The 19,202-nt window shown below is 35.9% G+C and overlaps 2 protein-coding genes across 3 annotated transcripts; one reads left to right on the top strand and one right to left on the bottom strand.

Annotated features, from left to right (window-relative positions):
• The first annotated feature begins 6,440 nt into the window (after window positions 1-6,440).
• Window positions 6,441-11,496, top strand: LOC113281192. Of its 2 annotated transcripts, none has more exons than XM_026529861.1 (12): window positions 6,441-7,845; window positions 7,946-8,080; window positions 8,179-8,323; window positions 8,496-8,792; window positions 8,940-9,201; window positions 9,357-9,523; window positions 9,679-9,789; window positions 9,969-10,020; window positions 10,111-10,220; window positions 10,328-10,456; window positions 10,561-10,626; window positions 10,720-11,496. In XM_026529861.1, the coding sequence occupies exons 1-12, from the start codon at window positions 6,779-6,781 to the stop codon at window positions 11,251-11,253; spliced, it is 3,075 nt and encodes a 1,024-aa protein (XP_026385646.1). In that variant the 5' UTR covers window positions 6,441-6,778; the 3' UTR covers window positions 11,254-11,496. The 2 variants fall into 2 exon arrangements, with proteins under 2 accessions (XP_026385646.1, XP_026385645.1); XM_026529860.1 differs by having other exon boundaries at window positions 10,561-10,650.
• Window positions 11,497-16,754: 5,258 nt separating this feature from the next.
• On the bottom strand, window positions 16,755-17,428 carry LOC113278869. Its single transcript, XM_026527601.1, has 2 exons — window positions 17,353-17,428; window positions 16,755-17,113 (listed from the first exon to the last, which is right to left on the bottom strand). Exons 1-2 carry the CDS (start codon window positions 17,426-17,428, stop codon window positions 16,755-16,757), a joined length of 435 nt encoding a protein of 144 aa, XP_026383386.1.
• Between the last annotated feature and the right edge of the window lie 1,774 nt (window positions 17,429-19,202).

Genomic DNA, 19,202 nt, shown 5'->3' with positions numbered 1-19,202 from the left:
TAAGACTCATACACGTGGTATCTAACCATATTCATCTTAACCATAACTAGTTCAAATGACTCAAATGAACTAGTTAGAGAGTTGTTCAATTGCAAGGAAATCTTATGTAACTACACAAGACACAATTGAAGCAAAGACGATTTGATTCACTTGAATTGGTTCATGAACTTATAGCCACGGTTTGCAAAATGCATTCCTTAGTTTATATAAGTATAAGTTCACAAACAATCGTCTTTAGATATAACCTAACTCAAGTTCGCAGACTAGGTTCGCGGACTTAAGTTACCGGGCAGAGTTTACAAACTCCAGCAGAAATTCTCGGGTATGAGAACTTCGCCGGTTCGCGGACTGGGTTCGCGGGCTGAGTTCGCGGACTTAGCTTCACGCAAGTAGTTTGTCAACTGCAGCAGAAATTCTCGGGTTTGAGAACTTCGATAGTTCGCGGACTTGGCTCACGCCATTCTTCCGGTTCTCTTGATCAACAAAGTTCGCAAACTTTGGTTCAAGAAATAAGACTTATACATAAATGTGTTTCCACAACAATGCTTATGTCCACCATTAGTTATGTAATCTAAACTCTCATTTTAATCATTGAAACATTCTAAGAGGATGTTATATCGTTATTACACCATTTCTCGTCAAAGCAATTTTCAAAGTGATTGAAACATATCATGACTTTCTTCACTAGGTAAAGATAAACTTGGTTGAAGCAAAAAGCTTACCAACACATATTTTGAGAAATATGTAAGCGAGTCAGACTCAACTCGAAACAATAAATTGTTCCACATATCCAGAAATTACCCAACACAATATATGCGACCCAATTCTTTTGCAACGCTCACCGCATTTAATAGGGCATCATGGTGAGGATGCACTTCCAACACAATTAGGTTGTGTTGAGGTGAACAAAATCTTGCTCACCACAGGTATTTAAAACAAGATCAAACATGGAATCTAGGAATTTAACAACTTCCTTGAAATTTTCAATAACTGTTCCATACCTTTTTAAGATGTTATCCCTTGTCGAACTCTTGTCTGGGAGATCCTTCGTAATAGTACTCGTTGCTTTATTGGTCTTCTTTGGTACCCATTTCTGAGCAACTTTTGGAGCAACGTATTTCTTTTTCTCCCAATATAATTATGGAACTTCTTGGGGGGGATATTAAAAAAACTGATATTATGAGACTCAGTTTTTTTCCAGTTTGGAACATCAGATCTTGTCGTCTTAACAGAATAAGATCTGGTTTTATCTCGTTTAAGAAATATGCAATTCCTTTGCAAGTGACCTGGTTTTCCACAATAAAAACAATGTTTAGTAGAATGGAAAAAGTTACGTTTAGTGTTACCTGAATGTTTATGTGCTTGCTTTGGAACTTGACAGGGTTTCCTCTTTTCGTTATCAGCAGTTGATAGAGATACTTTACTTTTGTCAACCGTGGAAGGTTTTGGTTGAGAAGAAACTTTAGCTTTGACAAATTTTACCTCTTTGCAAATACTATGAGCGTTTATTCCTTCATAGCCCAATCCTCGTGTATCACGATGAATTCTACATGCTCCCAATATCGAGGTTAATTTATATGAGCTGCTATTTCTAGACAAACTCTCTTTTAAGCTCGAGTTTTCTTCTTCCAAACTTTTGACATTCTCAAGTGCAATAACTAGATCATTCTTGGATGATTCACATGCACTGAACTTTGAGATCTTCTCGTTCTGAATCAAATAACAAGTTCATCTCAATGTTCTCCAAGTTATCTAGCTTTGCTTGAAGAATAATTTCCCGATCACGACCTTCGGCAATTTCTTCCTTAAGATTTCGTATTTCGTTAAGATAATCTCTTGCACCACTAGAATCAAGTTGGTCTTGCAAGTCTTTGTTTCGACTACGAAGTCTGTCATATTTAACTTTCTCACTGAAAATGGTGTTTTCAACTTCCGTGAGTTTTTTATGACTTTCTTTAAGAAGGTTATTAGCAACTGGATCCACATGGAACACTTCGTCAGAATCAGAATCAGTATCCGCAAGAATTTTTCCAGAAGCTAATGCAACCTCGCCAACTAACTCTTGGGGATTATAAAATTCAGGTCCATCATCAAGAGTAGGCAAATCTGCTGCATATGCCGATTTTCTACGGCTCCAGCTAGGACATACTGAAGACAAGTGCCCGAAACCACGACAGTTATAGCATTGTACACCATCCTTAGGAGATGTTACACTTTTAGAGAAACTCTTTTTCGTCTCTCAAGAATTTTCTAAATTGTCGTGAAGTAACATCCTTAGTATCTGGCGAACCAGAACTATCCTTAGAGGATTCAGAATTGTTTGCAGCTTTAAGAGAAATCACCTCTTTTCTTGCGTGTTCATTATCAAAGATCTTTAACTTCCCAGCAAGAGTATTTCTGGAGAGTGTAGAAAGATCATTTCCTTCTTCAATGGCATGTTTCTTAGACTCGTATCTTGATGGTAGAGACTTGAGAATTTTGCACACAATATCTTTCTCCGGAATAGTTCTTCCTAACGCAAATGAGGAGTTAACTATTTGAGAAAGTCTTTGGTTAAACTCATAAATGGTTTCATCATCAGACATGCGAAGGTTTTCCCAGTCAGAAGCTATATTTTGAAGCCTTGCTTCTTTCTATGCGGCATTCCCTTCTAATAAAGTTTCTAAGATATCCCAAGCATCTTTAGACTTATTACACGTAGTGACGTGGTGCTGAAGATCTGGGGTAATGGCGTGGATGATCGCATTTAATCCTTCAGAATTTTGCTTTGCAATAAGAATCTCAAGATCATTATAATCACCAATATTCTTTTCAATAGTTACACCGTCTACTATAACTGATGGAGGATCATAGCCATTAACAATGCGAACCCATGATTGAAAATCTCGCGCTTGAATGAAAGAACGCATTGCAATTTTCCACCATAAATAGTTCGTGCCATCGAAGACTGGCGGTACGTTTATAGAGATAGCACATCTGTCCATAGAATCAGATTGCTACAAACACAGACTTATGAGGTCTTACCGTGTTTGCCTGCTCTGATACCAATTGAAAAAGTGGGGGTCTAACAACCACACCCAATATTTCGTTCGACAATCTGAATAGACAAACTCCAATATTCTTTCAAGAGAATCAACTAGACAGTTAGACTCAATCTATAAAAAGTATATCAAAGAATTTTATACCTCTATCTCTTGATTCAATCCGGAATCAGCAAATAGGGATTTGCGAGCCCGATTGAATATAAGAGGATTAACTCGAACGGTACCAAAGACCAATGTTCAAGTGTCAATTAATTCACTCAACAACCCTAAGGCCAGATACAAGAACTGATTGATCTTAATGTACAACCTGTGATATTTCTATTATATAAATAAAATATAATGCGGAAAAGAAATAACACAGGCACTAGAATTTTGTTAACGAGGAAATCGCAAATGTAGAAAAACCCCGTGACCTAGTCCAGAATAAACACACACTGATTATAAGTTGTTGCACCAATTTCCTACTACCTATTCGGACTAGATGTAATACCTTATTCAGCACTTGTAGAACTCCTAGCATAATACCGATTCTCTTTAGAAATTCTTCACACAAATCTTATAGCAGAACCCGAGGCTCTCTTTAGAAGATACCACAACACGATTGATATGATTCGATATTTTGTTTGCACAAAATACCGGTTTGATTTCCCTTTAGATATGAATCAAGGTTTTGGAAATCTTGTGTTTATTTTGATAAAAACAATTACTAGGTAAAAGTAATATCAAAACAAACATGTAGATTAGGGATTATTATACTCTTCAAAAATAGGAAGAGAAACGTAATAACTCTACAACAATAACAACTAGAATAAATCTAGAGATATCTTGTTTAAAACTTCTCAAGGATTTTACGAGATGCCTCGATAGAAGTTTTTCTTTCTAGTCTTCGATTTCGACTAACAAGTGTTGGTATACGATCGCAAACTGAAATCTATCAAAACCTAGGGTTTATGATCAACAACTCTTGAATGGTTTTATATCAAAAGAGAAAACCTTAAAATAGACAAGAGGTGAAAAACCTAGATTACAAGTTTTATAATCAATCACGAAGATTTAATTCAACTTGGCTTTGTGATCCCCAATACAAAGACTTTATCTCACTCTTGTTCACGAAGAACAAAAGACATAGAAACAACCTGCACAACTTACGCCTATTTTCCAAAAGGGATGAATGTGTAAACTCACGAACCCTTTATCTATAGTGAACAATAGTTTGGAAGCTAAGCAAAGTTATTTTCCTTTTTCAAGACTCTCCTAAATATGTGAGTCTTTCCTAAGTTACAAATATTATGCATACATAATTAATTAAATAATTAATTAGCAGATATTTATTTATGTGAATAAATCACATTCTAACTTAAGCAGGTTTAAAAGTTATCACAAACACTTTAATATGGTAATCAAATATGTTTGGATTAATAGCCATCTTTCTTAGACAAGGAAACATCACCAACTTGACCAAAAATAGCTTTTATTCACGTAATTGGGCCCAAGTCCGTGTACTGTTACAAACAGTCCATGGATTGTTTCCTACTAACGAACTGTAACAATTACAACAACACTTATAATTGTTACTTCAATAAATTACTCATAACTTCATTGTTATAACTCGGAATTGAGTAATTCTTGTCTCGTTGGATTCGTAAGCTCATTCACTATAACATGAGATTCTTTATAATAATAAAGGTTATTGTCTCCAAGGTCATGAATCAAATAACCTCAAGTATGTATACATAAATGTACATTTACCGTCATTGGAATTGTTCCATAGAGTGAGCATTTATCTTGATAGATTAGAAAGGTAGAATTGAACAAGAATACGAATGAAATCAATCACATACCTTTGTTGATGAAGTACTTGTTGATGTCTTCTTGTAGTCTTCAATCTTCAACCTTCATCCTTTAAGGATAGCTTCGATTCAACTTCTTAGACCTAATCTAGTCCAAAACTATCTTTAGTATGCTAAATCAAGAATGCATTTTGGCAACTAAAATTGAAAACTAACTTGACATACCGACGCTAGTGGGTTACCGAGCAGTGCTCTAACAGAAATTACTTTTCTTGTAGTTGAGCGATCTGATCTTGTCATTTCTATCGTATGAGTTCAATTGAATAATTGGCTTGAGATTATATCTCCGATATGACAAGATAAAAATAAATCACAAACATCTTCGTCTCATCGTTTGTGATTCCACAATATCTGGTTTCGCTACCATACGATTTAGATTATTATGAGGTGATTGATAATACTAGGTTGTTCTTCTGGAATATAAAACCAGTTTATCAATTAGTTCATGTTCACCTTGATTTATCAAAAGACGGAACAAAAACTCTTGGATATTTCTGTGGGAGACAGATTTATTCAATTCTATAGACTTTTCTGTGTGAGACAGATTTGTCTATCAAGTTTTCGACTTTGGGTCGTAGCAACTCTTAGTTGTGGGTGAGATCAGTTAAGGGAATGAAGTGCGCAGTATTCTGCTGGGATCAGAGACGTATGGAGCGCAAATGTACCTTGAATCAGTGTGAGATTGATTGGGGTTCAACTACAGTCTAGACCGAAGTTAGTTTGTAGTAGGCTAGTGTCTGTAGCGGCTTAATAAAGTATGGTGTTCAATCTGGACTAGGTCCCGGGGTTTTTCTCCATTTGCGGTTTCCTCGTTAACAAAATTTCGGGTGTCTGTGTTATTTCTATTCCGCATTATATTTTGTTATATTATTGAAATATCACAGGTTGTACGTTGTATCGATCAATTGTGAAATCCAACCTTTGGTTGTTGATTGGAAATTGATTGATCATTGGATATTCGTCTTTGGTACCATCCAAGTTTATATCTCTTGTATTTAATCAAGACTTGCAGATTTGCTTGAGTAAGAATTAAATCAAGAGATAGAGATATAAAACTCTTTGATATACTTTTCTATTGATTGAGTCTAACTGTCTAGTTGAATGTCATAAAAGTATATTGGAGTTTGTCCATACAGATTGCAAATCGAAATATTGGGTGAGGTTTTTAGACCCTCGCTTTTTCAAATACAACAACAAAGTGATCACTTGATAAAATATACGGAAATAACCGAAACCAATGAGATCAATATCAAATGTCATATTAACGTACAAAGTGCAATTTACTTTAATTATAATAAAACAATTATAATGCGGAAACTAAAAGTAAATGGAACAGCAAGTGTCATGTTAACGTACAAAGTGCAATTTACTTTTGATAGAAGAAATGCAACATCAATAAAATAAAAAAGCATGGACAAAATATAATAGACAGAATGTCAAACAGACGTAAAAAGAGTAGCAAAGCCAGGACATGGAAGCTTTTGCTTTATCAAAAGGAGAAAAAAACCGGTGAAGGCTTGAAGCACTTGCTCAAAGTGAGGGCGCCTTCATCAATTCTTCTCTAATACACTTCTCCGGGCTTTCCCATAGAGTGAGTGTGCCTTCATCAATTCTTCTCTAGTACACTTCTCCGGCACTCAAATAAAAATTGAGAAGAAGTTCCGTTTGGAGGGAAAATGGAAGTAAACGCGGGAACAGTTTCATCAGAAACTCAAAGATTTTCAAATTCTTAATCAACAGGTCAGAATAAGAGGAGAGAAAGAGATTCCTTAATGGATTCCTATCTTCTCTCAAATCCTCTAAAACCCCCAATTTGATTATTTTATTTAATCTTTAATTTTTTTCAATTTTTTTGGATTGATTTATTTATTTATCTATTAGTTAATGGAATTAAGAAATTTGAGTAAGAAAAGGAGGAGAATCGAGTTAGATTCTTCAGGATTCGTAATCCTGAGAATTCAAAACCCTCCTTCTCCTCTGATTTTAGCCACCACCGCCTCTGATTCCATTATTCATTTGAAATCTGATTCACTTTACACAATTGGTCGTTGTAATCGTTACTGTGATTTTGTATATGAAGATTCTAGAATTAGCAATCGTCACTGTCAAATTCTCTTTGATAGTAATCAAAACAAGCTTTTTATCATAGACGGATTCGTTAACAACTGTTGTTCTTCGAGTGAAATTGGGGATTTTTTCCGGGTTCGGAAATGTAATAATAAAGAGGGTTTTGTTAGAGCTTCTACAAATGGGGTCTTTGTTAATGGTATTAGGGTTAAGAAAGGTGGTGTCTTTGATATTTTTGTTGGTGATAGTGTTTCATTTGTAAAAACTGGGTCAACGTTCGAACCGAGTTTCTGTATTTTAGTGGAAAAGATTGTTTGCAAAGAGGATGTTTTGTGTCGGAATCAGATTGGGTATGATGGTTGTAGTACTAGTAGTTGTAAGTGGTTACTGGAGGAGCGCCCAAAAACCATTGTTGGAGGTTTTGGGTTTGGAAGGAGGCGGAGAAATGAAGACTTGATTGACCGGGCAGTTTTTCTTTTGAATCAATGTAGAGAGACATTGCACAGTGTCGACCCAGTGGCGCACTTAAGGCGATGTTGTATGCTTTTGAGTAATGAGAGAGAAATGGCAAGGATGGAAAATGGACATCCCCATTATTCTGCAGTTGTTTTTGGCTTTCCCGATACGGATGTAGTTGGCAGTGGTTTAAGATGTGATTCTGACAAAGTTGTTTGTCGAGATAATGGTAGTGATTTGAATTTGAAGTCTGGTCTGAAGGCACTAGGTTCATCATCTGGTAAGAAGTTTTATCTAAACCGTATCAAGTATGTGGACCATGATGCTGTATCCAATCAGCATGAAGTAGTGTCTCTACCAGAGCTTCTTCATCCTGTTGCAAGCCTTTTGCGTGTATTTATTGCGACATTTACGAATGATGTTTTATGGTATGCAAAATTCTGCACTCCTTCATGCTATAGTAAATAGATATTAGTTAACATTTTTTTTTGTATGTTTTATATCTGAAGAGTGACGATATTGTGGCAGGTTTTTGTCATGTTGTGAAGTTCCCACTCATCTACCAATAACTATTGCATGTCATAACACAGAGAGGTGCTGGAGTTCAGACCTAGATAAAAGAACCTCAGCACCCTACCCGGAATATCCCAACTTAGTACTAGTGTAAGTGGTGATTGCTTGTTTATCTTGAAAGCAAATTGCATTAATTTTGTTACTGAAAGTTGCCGCTACCAACTAATGTATATCGTTTACGTTGATAGTTATCCTCAGTTTCCTGAAGTTATAGCTTTTGGAAAAGACCGCACAAAACAAGGTATTGCATGCCATCATCCAAAATTGCTGGTCTTGCAAAGGGAAGATAGCATACGCATTGTTGTTACTTCGGCAAATTTAGTCTCAAAGCAGGTAATTATTTTATTTTGGCTGTTTGTGTTTGTTTCTTGTTAATCTCTATAAAGAAAAACATGCTTGTGGAGCTTTTTCACCTTCCTGTATTGTTATTATTAAATTCTCACGGTTTTGAGTGCTAATTATTTCGTTAAACTGCATGCTCCTGGGCGTTTTGCTGGTTTGGCAGTGGAATGATGTGACAAATACTGTTTGGTGGCAAGACTTTCCTCGTAGAAGGGAGGCTGATTACTCATCTCTCTTTACACATTTTACTGATGGGGACAAAAGCTTCAAATCTGACTTTGCTGCTCAGCTAGCTGGGTTTGTAGCATCACTTCTCAGTGATGTACCTAGCCAGGCACAGTGGATTGCAGAGTTGACTAAATATGACTTTTCTGGGGCCGTTGGTCATCTGGTTGCTTCAGTTCCAGGAATGCATAAACACAAGAATCCGTATCCGTTGGAGCCTATGAACTTTCTGTCTGTAAGTTGATTTTCCAGCATAATGTTAGGTCAATGCTATGTTTGAAAACACTGCTTCATCATTATTTCCCTTCTCTTGAATATGCTTGTGACTGTATCATAAGCAGAAAATGATATTGCTTGCTTATGTTGTCAAATCCTGAATCAGGCCAAACATTGTTCATCACGGTCATTTGGCACGAAATTCCTTGGTTCTGTCGAAGCTTCTGTAGTTGGCCTAAAGTACCGTTTTCATACCAGTGCTGATTCAAATGGTGCACAGCTTAAAACATTGGCTGCTTTTCTTAGAAGGTGCCAGGAAAATGCATTTGGGATGTCAGAAGTTCTCTTAAGAAGAAACACTAATATACCTGCCGACTCAAATGCTGTTAGTGTTCTCATCTGCGACCTTGACGAAGCGTCCGAGGGAGGTATATTTTCCCAAACTTACCTATGTCTTCCTGTAGAACACTATTTATATATTGAACTATTTTTCAGGCAGTGAAAGAAACACCCCATTCTTGCATATCAAGTTCATTTGAGATTTTTCTGCTGGTAATTCTAGTGTAATATTCATATGGAACAGATTGCATTCAACTAGGCTTTTTGCCGAGAAATATAGCAAATTGGGTTGCTCCGCTGTGTGATTCTGGTCTTTTTAGTTTTACTGCGTGCATTTATCCAAAGGAAGCACTTGCAGCTGCTTTAGAAGGAAGCAACAGCAAAGTACAGTTGATACTTTACGTGGCACAGGCATGTCTTTCTTCCAGTACATGTGTTCGTTGAAGAAAAACCAGCCTCGTTTATATGGTCAATAAGAGCTAGTTTTCTATGTTCCATTCCTTCTCTTCTATTTATTCTGGTGCAACGAGTGATTTGTGAGTAACTTATGTCTTGATGAAATGTAGGGGCCTAAATTTCATGAAATATCAACTTTGATAAAACCAGTACATGTTGCTGCCATATGCTCTCTTCTTGCATCTGTGCAGAGGTGCTCGGGTATTTGGCGCTTAAGGGAGGTATTGCAACGGAGTTACCTAAATCTTAACTGTTTTATTTATTGATATTTTTCTTAATCATTTTTACATGCTGTATTCCAAGTTCTTTATGGTACACACACATCCTTGAATATAATTCTGTAGCTTCGAGCCTTTGATATCCTCTAATTTTTCCTTCGTGGCTGCTCTGCTTCTGTCAGGTTTTAGATCAATACAAATGGCCTGAACTACTTGAAACTGATTTTATATACGGTGAGTTTTTTTATCAATTTACGTACATGAAGAATTCCAGCATTTCTTTGATTATTCTCACTTGCATTTTGGTTTGGTTGTATAAAAAAGGTTCATCCTCCATTGGGACATCAATTGACCCGAAATTCCTAGCTGCTTTTGCGGGAGCAGCTGGAAAGAGATCACCCCAGTATGCTGATTCAGAAGAATCTGATCCAGAGGTAGCATGCTTTGTGCAGTAATTACAATTTAGTGCATTCATCCATGAGTTTGAAGTTTCCGACTTTTACTTGTTTATCCAGTATTGCTCATTAAATTCTCTTTGCAGTGGGGGGTCTGGAATGCGAATCAAGAGGCACAAAATCCATCTATGAGAATCCTATTCCCTACTATTCAACGAGTTAAGGATGCACCTTGTGGGATTTGGCCCTCTAGACGGCTTCTTTGCTTCTCAGAGGTATGAAATGGATGTCCTCCTTGTTGTTGACTGTTGCAGTATATATCTAGTTATGTTTGTCGTCCTCTTAAGAAATAGAAAGTTGATTATCTTTATATCAACAGAAAACATGGCAAAGGCTGAAAACTGTAGATATGTTGCGTGATTCCATTCCTCATCCGAAGTGCAGAGTAGGCTATCCCATGCATGTGAAGGTAATAATTGATTCCAATCATTTGTATATGTATAGTTAATGTGGTGACATATATTTGTTTGATAAGCAGGTGGCCAGAAGACGCTTCAGATCTAAGTCAGGTAAATCCTCATTTGGTTGGGTGTATTGTGGTTCGCATAACTTCAGCCCAGCAGCTTGGGGACGTCCAGTAGCTGCGCCATCTACAGAAAGAACAGATAAATCTACCGGAACCACCTCTAGTCAAAGCTCAAGACTACACATCTGTAATTACGAGCTTGGAATTATATTTGTTGTCCCCCCTTCTGATAAGAACTCCAAGTCTACCGGCTTGGACGACATTGTTTTGCCATTTGTTGTGCCTGCTCCAAAATATCGGCATTGTGACATACCAGCAACTGCAAAGGCTATGAGGGAGGCCTTGGCAGAACTTGGTGAGCTAGAGAAGAAAAATATTGAAAATCAAGCAGGGGAAGAAGTGGAAGAGACTATGACATTGATGGAAGACGAGGTACCAGAAGAAGAGGAAGTTGTTGAGATGACTAATTATGTTCCCGAAGAGAAGGACGAAGAAAAGGCTTACGCCGAAACCCTTTGGAGCCAAGTTGATTCATCTGAGAGTTGATACTAACTTTCACTTATCTGTAACTGTGGGTGATTTCATGTTGTACAGTGTGTTGTTGTTGTGTACCACTTACAGAAAAAAAAAAAAAGGGGGGGTGTTGATAGATCAACCCCATTCTGTAGGATTATTTCAGACTACTGTATACTAGCTAAAAGCCATTGTTGATAAAATCATTTTAAATGTAATCAGTTAAGAGTATTTGATTAGTACTCTAAGATTTAGGAACAAGTAATATGAAGTAATTGCCCGATGAGTCCAGTACTTCATAAGCGTAGAATATTCTCTAATTAAGATGACTTTTCACTACATTTAGTGCTATATATGAAGCAACTTACTTGAAAGTGTCTTGTAGCTTATGCCCCATTAAAAGCCCGACTATTTTACCATCAGAAAAGCTTTAAACATGCTCCTCGTCCCTGGAAAAAAAAAATAACACTTTTTAGGCTAAAATAAGATTTCAGATCGTAGTATCTCTTTTCCCATAACGGAAGTATTGTTTTTTTCTTTTTTGAAACTGGAAATTGTATTGAAATTTAAATAGCGGTTACATTGTGTGCATCCTTGTGCAATTGATCAATGATTTCAACCGGAGGAGCAATAATCCAAACACCACTAATACATTGAGTTTTAGCTAATTTTGAAAGAGAGTCTGCAACTTTATTTCTCTTTTAGCACATAGCAGCATTGCCAAAAAGAATGAGAACTTTACATGTTCTTTATATCTGAAATTAAATTATGTAATCTCTTGTCGACATTTATAGAAAATCCCAAGACAGCATCCAACACAAGCTTTGCATCGAGCTCAAAAATGACTTTTTCCAGATTTTTCTCCAATGCCCACTGCATTGCCTCCCATAAAGTTTTACTCTCAGCCAGTGGCGAATCCAGAACAAAAATTCAGCGGTGGCACAATTTCTTCTCCAAGATCAAAGAAACTACAAGTATAATTGGAAAAACCATAGTAATTCACAGTCATAATAGAGCCAATTTCATTGGTAAAACGACTCAGAATTAACTAATTCATGAAAAAAAAGGAATGAGTTGGAAGAAAAAATAAAACATCGAGTAACATAGGACTAAGAACCCTTAGTTGGAAGCTGATAGTCTGTAGATGTTCATATGAAGCATATATGTTGTTAAACTTATAAAGAAATCAATTGGTATTACGGTAAAATAGGGATTATACCTATAAATAATCCTTAGTTTTAGGGTAATTTTGTATTCATGGAATTGGATAATGGGAAAAAGGCTGCGAGTAATTTGACAAGTATCATCTTATACGGGTAATAAACTTAAATATCGTGGGGGCACAAAGTGCCAGTGACCCCACTGGCCCACTGTGAATTCGTCCTTGCTCTCAGCTTGTTCTGGACTTGTCGCCTTAGTTAAGTAGAAGCATTTTGATCCATGATGCGCACCTGCAAAATCACGACAAATTAGTCCAATTCCTCCAGTCTTATTAGTTGAACTAAAAGAACCATCAGAATTTATTTTAACGTAATTCATCAAATGTGGCTGCCAGTTAAGATTTATCATATTTTAAAGTAATTCATCAAAGGATCCCATCTTAATACCATAAACCATTATTTACCCAAAAATATTGGGAAACGCACTGCGATGTCCAGCATTTAAACTTTGTGCAAGTCGGTTTATTTAACTCTTTAACTAATTATTGATGTTAGTATATGTTCGCCAAGCGTGAAACCTGCATTCCATATTATCGCAGCACACCCGACAGGTTTTAGTTTGAACTCTATTATTAGGGGTGCACCCATTTGGGTTTTGGGGGATTCGGATTCCGGTATCCTAAAAGTGGCTAAGGGAAGACCTAATTAGTGCTAAAAGTCAGATTTACCCTTTAATTATTCTTATTACCTAAAATCAAAACTAATTCAAAACCCAAAAACCAAAATTAATCACTAACCTCTTTCTCTCTTCTTTTTTCAAAAACAAACAACAAAACAAAACCTATGATCAAATTTTTTGAATTTTTTAACATCGATCCTGAAAAATGTTTGTGAAGGTTGATTCTGAAGATGACAAGATTAATACGATTTTGGGTTGAATTCACCATTAACTGGTTATGATACTAATGTTTATAAAGGTGTTGAACCACAAATTGAAGATTCTGTGAGTGGATATGTCCAAATACCAGTAAATCCTCTAGAATGTTAAGAATCGAAAAAACCACCATTTATTTTACCTTTAGATTGGTTTAATATGTAAGAATGATGAATTTAGGGTTTAGGAAATCTGCTTTCGGGTGACTACGGATAGGAGTTCTTGTCGACCTAGCCATGAAAGGTTAGTTACGATTAGCACTCTAAGAACTCCCAGCCGTGAAGTCCCAACATGCTTGGGACTTTCCTAGACGTTAGTTGTTCTATATTAAAAAAATACACTTCTTAGGCTAAAATAAGATTTCATAGCGTAGTATCTCTTTTCCCATAACGGAAGTATTGTTTGTTTGGGTGGGTCCCACCTTAATATCATAAAGCATTATTTACCCAAAATATTGGGAAAAACAATGGGGATGTGTAGCATTTAAACTTTGTGCAAGTCGGTTTATTTAACTCTTTAACTAATTATTGATGTTAGTATTTGTTCGCCATGCGTGAAATCTGTATTCCTTATTATCGCGGCACACCCAACAGGTTTTAGTTTGATCTCTATTATTAAGGATGCACCCATTTGGGTTTTGAGGGCTTCATAGGATTCCAGTATCCTAAAAGTAGTTAGGGGAACACCTAATTAGTGTTAAAAGTTAGATTTACCCTTTAATTATTCTTATTACCTAAAATCAAAGCTAATTCAAAACCCAAAAACCAAAATTAGTCACTAACCTCTTTCTCTCTTCCTTTTCTTAAAAACAAACAACAAAACAAAACCTATGATCAATTTTTTTGAATCTTTTGACATTGATTCTGAAAAATGTTTGTGAAGGTTGATTCTGAAGATGACAAGTTTAGTATGATTTGGATTGAATCCACATTCAACTGGTTATGATACTAATGCTTATGACGGTGTTGAACCACAAATTGAAGATTCAATGAATGGATCTGTCCAAACACCAGTAAATCCTCTAGAATGTTAAGAATCGAAAAAAACACCATTTATTTTACCTTTACATTGGTTTAATATGTAAGAATGATGAATTTAGGGTTTAGGAAATCTGCTTTTAGGTTGACTACGGCTAGGAGTTCTTGTCGACCTAGCCATGAAAGGTTAGTTACGATTAGCACTCTAAGAACTCCCAGCCGTGAAGTCCCAACACGCTTGGGACTTTACTAGACGTTAGTTGTTATGTATTAAAAAGATACACTTTTTAGGCTAAAATAAGATTTCATATCGTAGTATCTCTTTTCCCATAACGGAAGTATTGTTTGTTTGGGTGGGTCGCACCTTAATGCCATAAACCATTATTTACCCAAAAATATTAGGAAAAGTACCGGGAACGTCTGGCATTTAAACTTCGTGCAAGTCGGTTTATTTAACTCTTTAACTAATTATTGATGTTAGTATTTGTTCTCCATGCGTGAAATCTGTATTCCATATTATCGCAGCACACTCAACAGGTTTTAGTTTGATCTCTATTATTAGGGGTGCACCCATTTGGGTTTTGGGGGCTTCATAGGATTCCAGTATCCTAAAAGTGGCTAGGGGAAGACCTAATTAGCAGTAAAAGTCATATTTACCCTTTAATTATTCTTATTACCTAAAATCAAAGCTAATTCAAAACCCAAATACCAAAATTAATCACCAACCTCTTGCTCTCTTCCTTTTCTTAAAAACAAACAACAAAACAAAACCCATGATCAAATTTTTTGAATTTTTTAACATCAATTCTGAAAAATGTTTATGAAGTTTGATTCTAAAGATAACAAGTACGATTTGGATTGAACCTACCATCAACTGGTTATGATACTAATGTTTATGAAGGTGCTGAACCACAAATTGAAGATTCGGTGAATGGATCTGTCCAAACACCAATAAATCCTCTAGAATGTTAAGAATCGAAAAAACCACCATTTATTTTACCTTTAGATTGATTTAATATGTAAGAATCATGAATTTAGGGTTTAGAAAATATGCTTTCGAGTTTATTACGGCTAGGAGTTCTTGTCGACCTAGCCATGAAAGGTTAGTTATGATTACTAGACGTAAAGTCCCAACACGCTTGGGTCATTACTAGACGTTAATTGTTATGTATTAAAAAGATACACTTTTTAGGCTAAAATAAGATTTCATATCATAGTATCTCTTTTCCCATAACGGAAGTATTGTTTGTTTGGGTGGGTCCCACCATAATACCATAAATCATTATTTACCAAAAATATTGGGAAAAGTACCGGTATGTCTAGCATTTAAACTTTGTGCAAGTCGGTTTATTTAACTCTTTAACTAATTATTGATGTTAGTATTTGTTCGCCATGCGTGAAATCTACATTCCATATTATCGCAGCACACCCAATAGGTTTTAGTTTGAACTCTATTATCAAGGGTGCTCCCATTTGGGTTTGGGTTTGGGGGGCTTCATAGGATTCCAGTATCCTAAAAGTGGTTAGGGAAGACCTAATTAGTGTTAAAAGTCAGATTTACCCTTTAATTATTTTTATTACCTAAAACCAAACTAATTCAAAACCCAAAAACCAAAATTAATCACGAACCTCTTTCGCTCTTCCTTTTCTTAAAAACAAACAACAAAACAAAACCTATGACCAAATTTTTTAACATCGACTCTGGAAAATGTTTGTGAAGGTTGATTCTGAAGATGACAAAATTAGTACGATTTGGAATGAATCCACCATCAACTAGTTATGATACTAATGTTTATGAAGGTGTTGAACCACAAATTGAAGATTCAATAAATGGATCTGTCCAAACACCTGTAAATCCTCTAGAATGTTAAGAATCGAAAAAACCACCATTTATTTTACCTTTAGATTGGTTTAATATGTAAAAATGATGAATTTAGGATTTAGAAAATCTGCTTTCGGGTTGACTATGTCTAGGAGTTCTTGTCGACCTATCCATGAAAGTTTAGTTATGATTAACACTCTAAGAACTCCCAGCCGTGAAGTCCGAACACGCTTGGGACTTTCCTAGACGTTAGTTGTTCTGTGTTTGCAGAAAACTAGAATTTTTTCTTATAATTCAACTAGGACTGCCTAACCGTAAACATAATGTCCAGTCGTGACACTAGTTTCCTAGCCGCATGATCTTTTGACGGTTAGGTCTTGCAATTTTTCTGTCGTGTACATTTTTGGTGGTTGGTTTGGAAAGCACCTTTTTTTAAACCAAGATCGCAAGGAGATTTTATTGAAAATGAAAGAAGAAAAAAAAAGAGGAGGGGACAAGGCTTGACCTCAAAGAGGGAAGGGAGAAACAAAAAAAAAAACAAAAAACGACATGCTACGTACTTATCTAAATCTGTATGAAGGAAGAAAAGATCTGTCACTTCCCATGACGGATCGAATAAACGAAGGTAGTTGATCCCACCATTAAGACCCTGAAGTTGCACCCCATTTAGCAAGTAAATCTGCTACCGAATTTCCTTCTCTATAAATATACGAGAATCTGAATTGAATTGAAGATAAGTGTCTTAAACAATTCTCCAAGTGAACTAAAAGCCTCAAAGGAATCAAAGAAGAGTTGGACAATACCATAATAACGTGCATAGAGTCGCACTCGAACCAGATTTTTCTCATTCCTTTCAGTTGCGCTATACGAAAGGCGTGAATTGCACCCCAGAACTCCGCCGAAGTTGAGTTATCAATACCTAAAGCTTGAGCAAGACTTCCCAAAACCAAAGCATTGTCGTTTCTAATCACCACTCCACGACCTACGGGACCAGGATTTCCTAATGAGCAACCATCACAGCCGTTAATGTTAATTAAGGTCGGGTTTTGTATTGTTTTCTAACCGTAACAATCTGAGTGAAAGTTCATTTTTTTTCTATTTTTATATAATTGTGACATTTTTAGGAACCGAGGGAAGGGAAAAGGCATACATACTTCATAGCATATAATTAAAAAAAAGATCATTACATTGCAAACATGAGTCTTAATAATAGTGGTCGAAATCAACATATATAAGTACTTTCTTCCAAGACACGATAGCAAGCATGAAGGTCAAACTTATCGCCACGGATATCCTCATAATCATCTTCGGCCATCTTATTAGTTAGTATTATTCAAAATAATTTTTGAAGGACGATCTATTGAGAAACTTACTCTTTGAGCATGTGACATATTGGGATTGTTTTCCTTTATGGCTTTCATTTTCTCTTTGAAGCTTCCGATTGTGGAAAAAGCTTCTTGAATCTTTTCTTAATGAGTTTCAATGATCTTCCATTATGATTTCCGTCTAACGCTACAAAAACAATAAGCACACGATTCCAAAAAGTATAAAAGTTTTCATCTTCATAATGCTTTGCTACCGTCATCCACGCTCTAACGATTGCAACATCCTCTTCGGTAATGTAGAAAGTAACCATGTTCTTCTTTTTTGTTGGAACAAATTATATGCAAAAGAAGAAAACTAAGAGTTTTTGTACAATTTCTTTGTTAGAGAAGGGTCCAACGGCTTTGATGAGAAATATAGGAGAATAAATTTGAAAGCTTAAAACTGTAATTTGGATGAGGGAGAAACGATAAAATGGTCTCCTTTTATAGAGTTCAATGACCTAACAGCTAATTTTTTGAAAAACTAGTTTTGAGTGCAACAACCTCATAAACGGCCGGATATCCAGCCGTTTGTGCTCTTCACGGCTGGGTTCACAAGCACAAAAGAGACACATGTGACTCTGGATGATGGTTCGTTCAGGAGTTCTTTCTAACCTAGTCGTGATCAAGCTTTACATCCAGGAGTTAGCCAACTGTAACTTAGGTTCGCTTCTTGGAAGGGTGACTTTTCCCGACAGTTCATATGCCTTGCGGCTGGGTCGACAAAATTTCCTATCCATAACTGCTAAGAAACCTACATTTTTTCCCGATTTTTAACGGGTTTGAATCAATTAAAATTGCTATTTGAGATTGATTACAAGGTTTTCCTGACTATTTTCAGAGTAGGTTTCATCATTTTCTTCAAAGGTTTTCAGAAAAGTCCATCAAAAATCCTCCTTTTACTTTTCTAAATCAAAAAACAAAAGAAAAAAAACTTTTGATTTTTCTAAAGGTTAATCATTTGATTAATCCTAATTCCTTTTACTAATTACAATTAAGTAGTTAACCATAATAATTAGCACAAATTCAATTGAGGGTATATTAAAGAAAATAATAGGATAAAGGGTTATCAGACGCATTTAATGTTTCATGATCCAGTACAGCTCCCAAAACCCAGTCGGGTGCATTCCCAATAATATGATTCTTTAGTTTAATTTGCAAATGCAATATGAAAAAACCAATTTAGTATTAAAGAAGGAAATTTGTATGCATCGTGACGTACGTGATTTGTTTACATTCTTGGAATGTCGTGAGCAACTTGATTTATCATATATACGGACATAAATCTCGTTTTGGAAGATGCATGATGATCAAATCTTTGGCATCTCATGCCCTGATAAGTGCGGATTTATGCCGTCACCGTTTCTTCTTGATTGGCCACTTAACTGCCCAATGCTGGCATATTCCATGCTCGTTGGCTAGTATAAATTTCAAATTTCTTTGGCCTATATATTCTGGTAAAATGTGATATAGCAATGACATCTTTAGCAATGTACGGCGGAAAACGCATATGTCAGCCTCCCATACAGATTCTATCCATATTTCCAACTTTATATTCTCTCCGTCCCAAATTAATTGGTTTTAAATTTCCCATAATAAATGAATTATCTCACTAATCAAGGATATTCTAAAATTATCTTTTTAATTGATTATTGTTACTATAAAAAATATGTATAATTTGATATCCATGTTTATATTCGTTACGTAGGTGTTTTAAAATGTTTT

Source organism: Papaver somniferum, chromosome 5 (genome assembly GCF_003573695.1).
Source record: "Papaver somniferum cultivar HN1 chromosome 5, ASM357369v1, whole genome shotgun sequence".
Classification (NCBI taxonomy): Eukaryota; Viridiplantae; Streptophyta; class Magnoliopsida; order Ranunculales; family Papaveraceae; genus Papaver; species Papaver somniferum.
This window is presented reverse-complemented; position numbering and strand designations above follow the sequence as displayed.

Excerpts from the sequence above, each read along its gene's own strand:
- LOC113278869 (XM_026527601.1), bottom strand. The coding sequence starts at position 17,428 with ATGGCCGAAGATGATTATGAGGATATCCGTGGCGATAAGTTTGACCTT. Across the intron at positions 17,114-17,352 it reads CTATCGTGTCTTGGAAGAAA|GAAATCCTGGTCCCGTAGGT; the intron begins GTACTTATATAT and ends GTTGCTCATTAG.
- LOC113281192 (XM_026529860.1), top strand. The coding sequence starts at position 6,779 with ATGGAATTAAGAAATTTGAGTAAGAAAAGGAGGAGAATCGAGTTAGAT. Across the intron at positions 7,846-7,945 it reads TTTACGAATGATGTTTTATG|GTTTTTGTCATGTTGTGAAG; the intron begins GTATGCAAAATT and ends ATATTGTGGCAG. Across the intron at positions 9,202-9,356 it reads TGACGAAGCGTCCGAGGGAG|ATTGCATTCAACTAGGCTTT; the intron begins GTATATTTTCCC and ends CATATGGAACAG.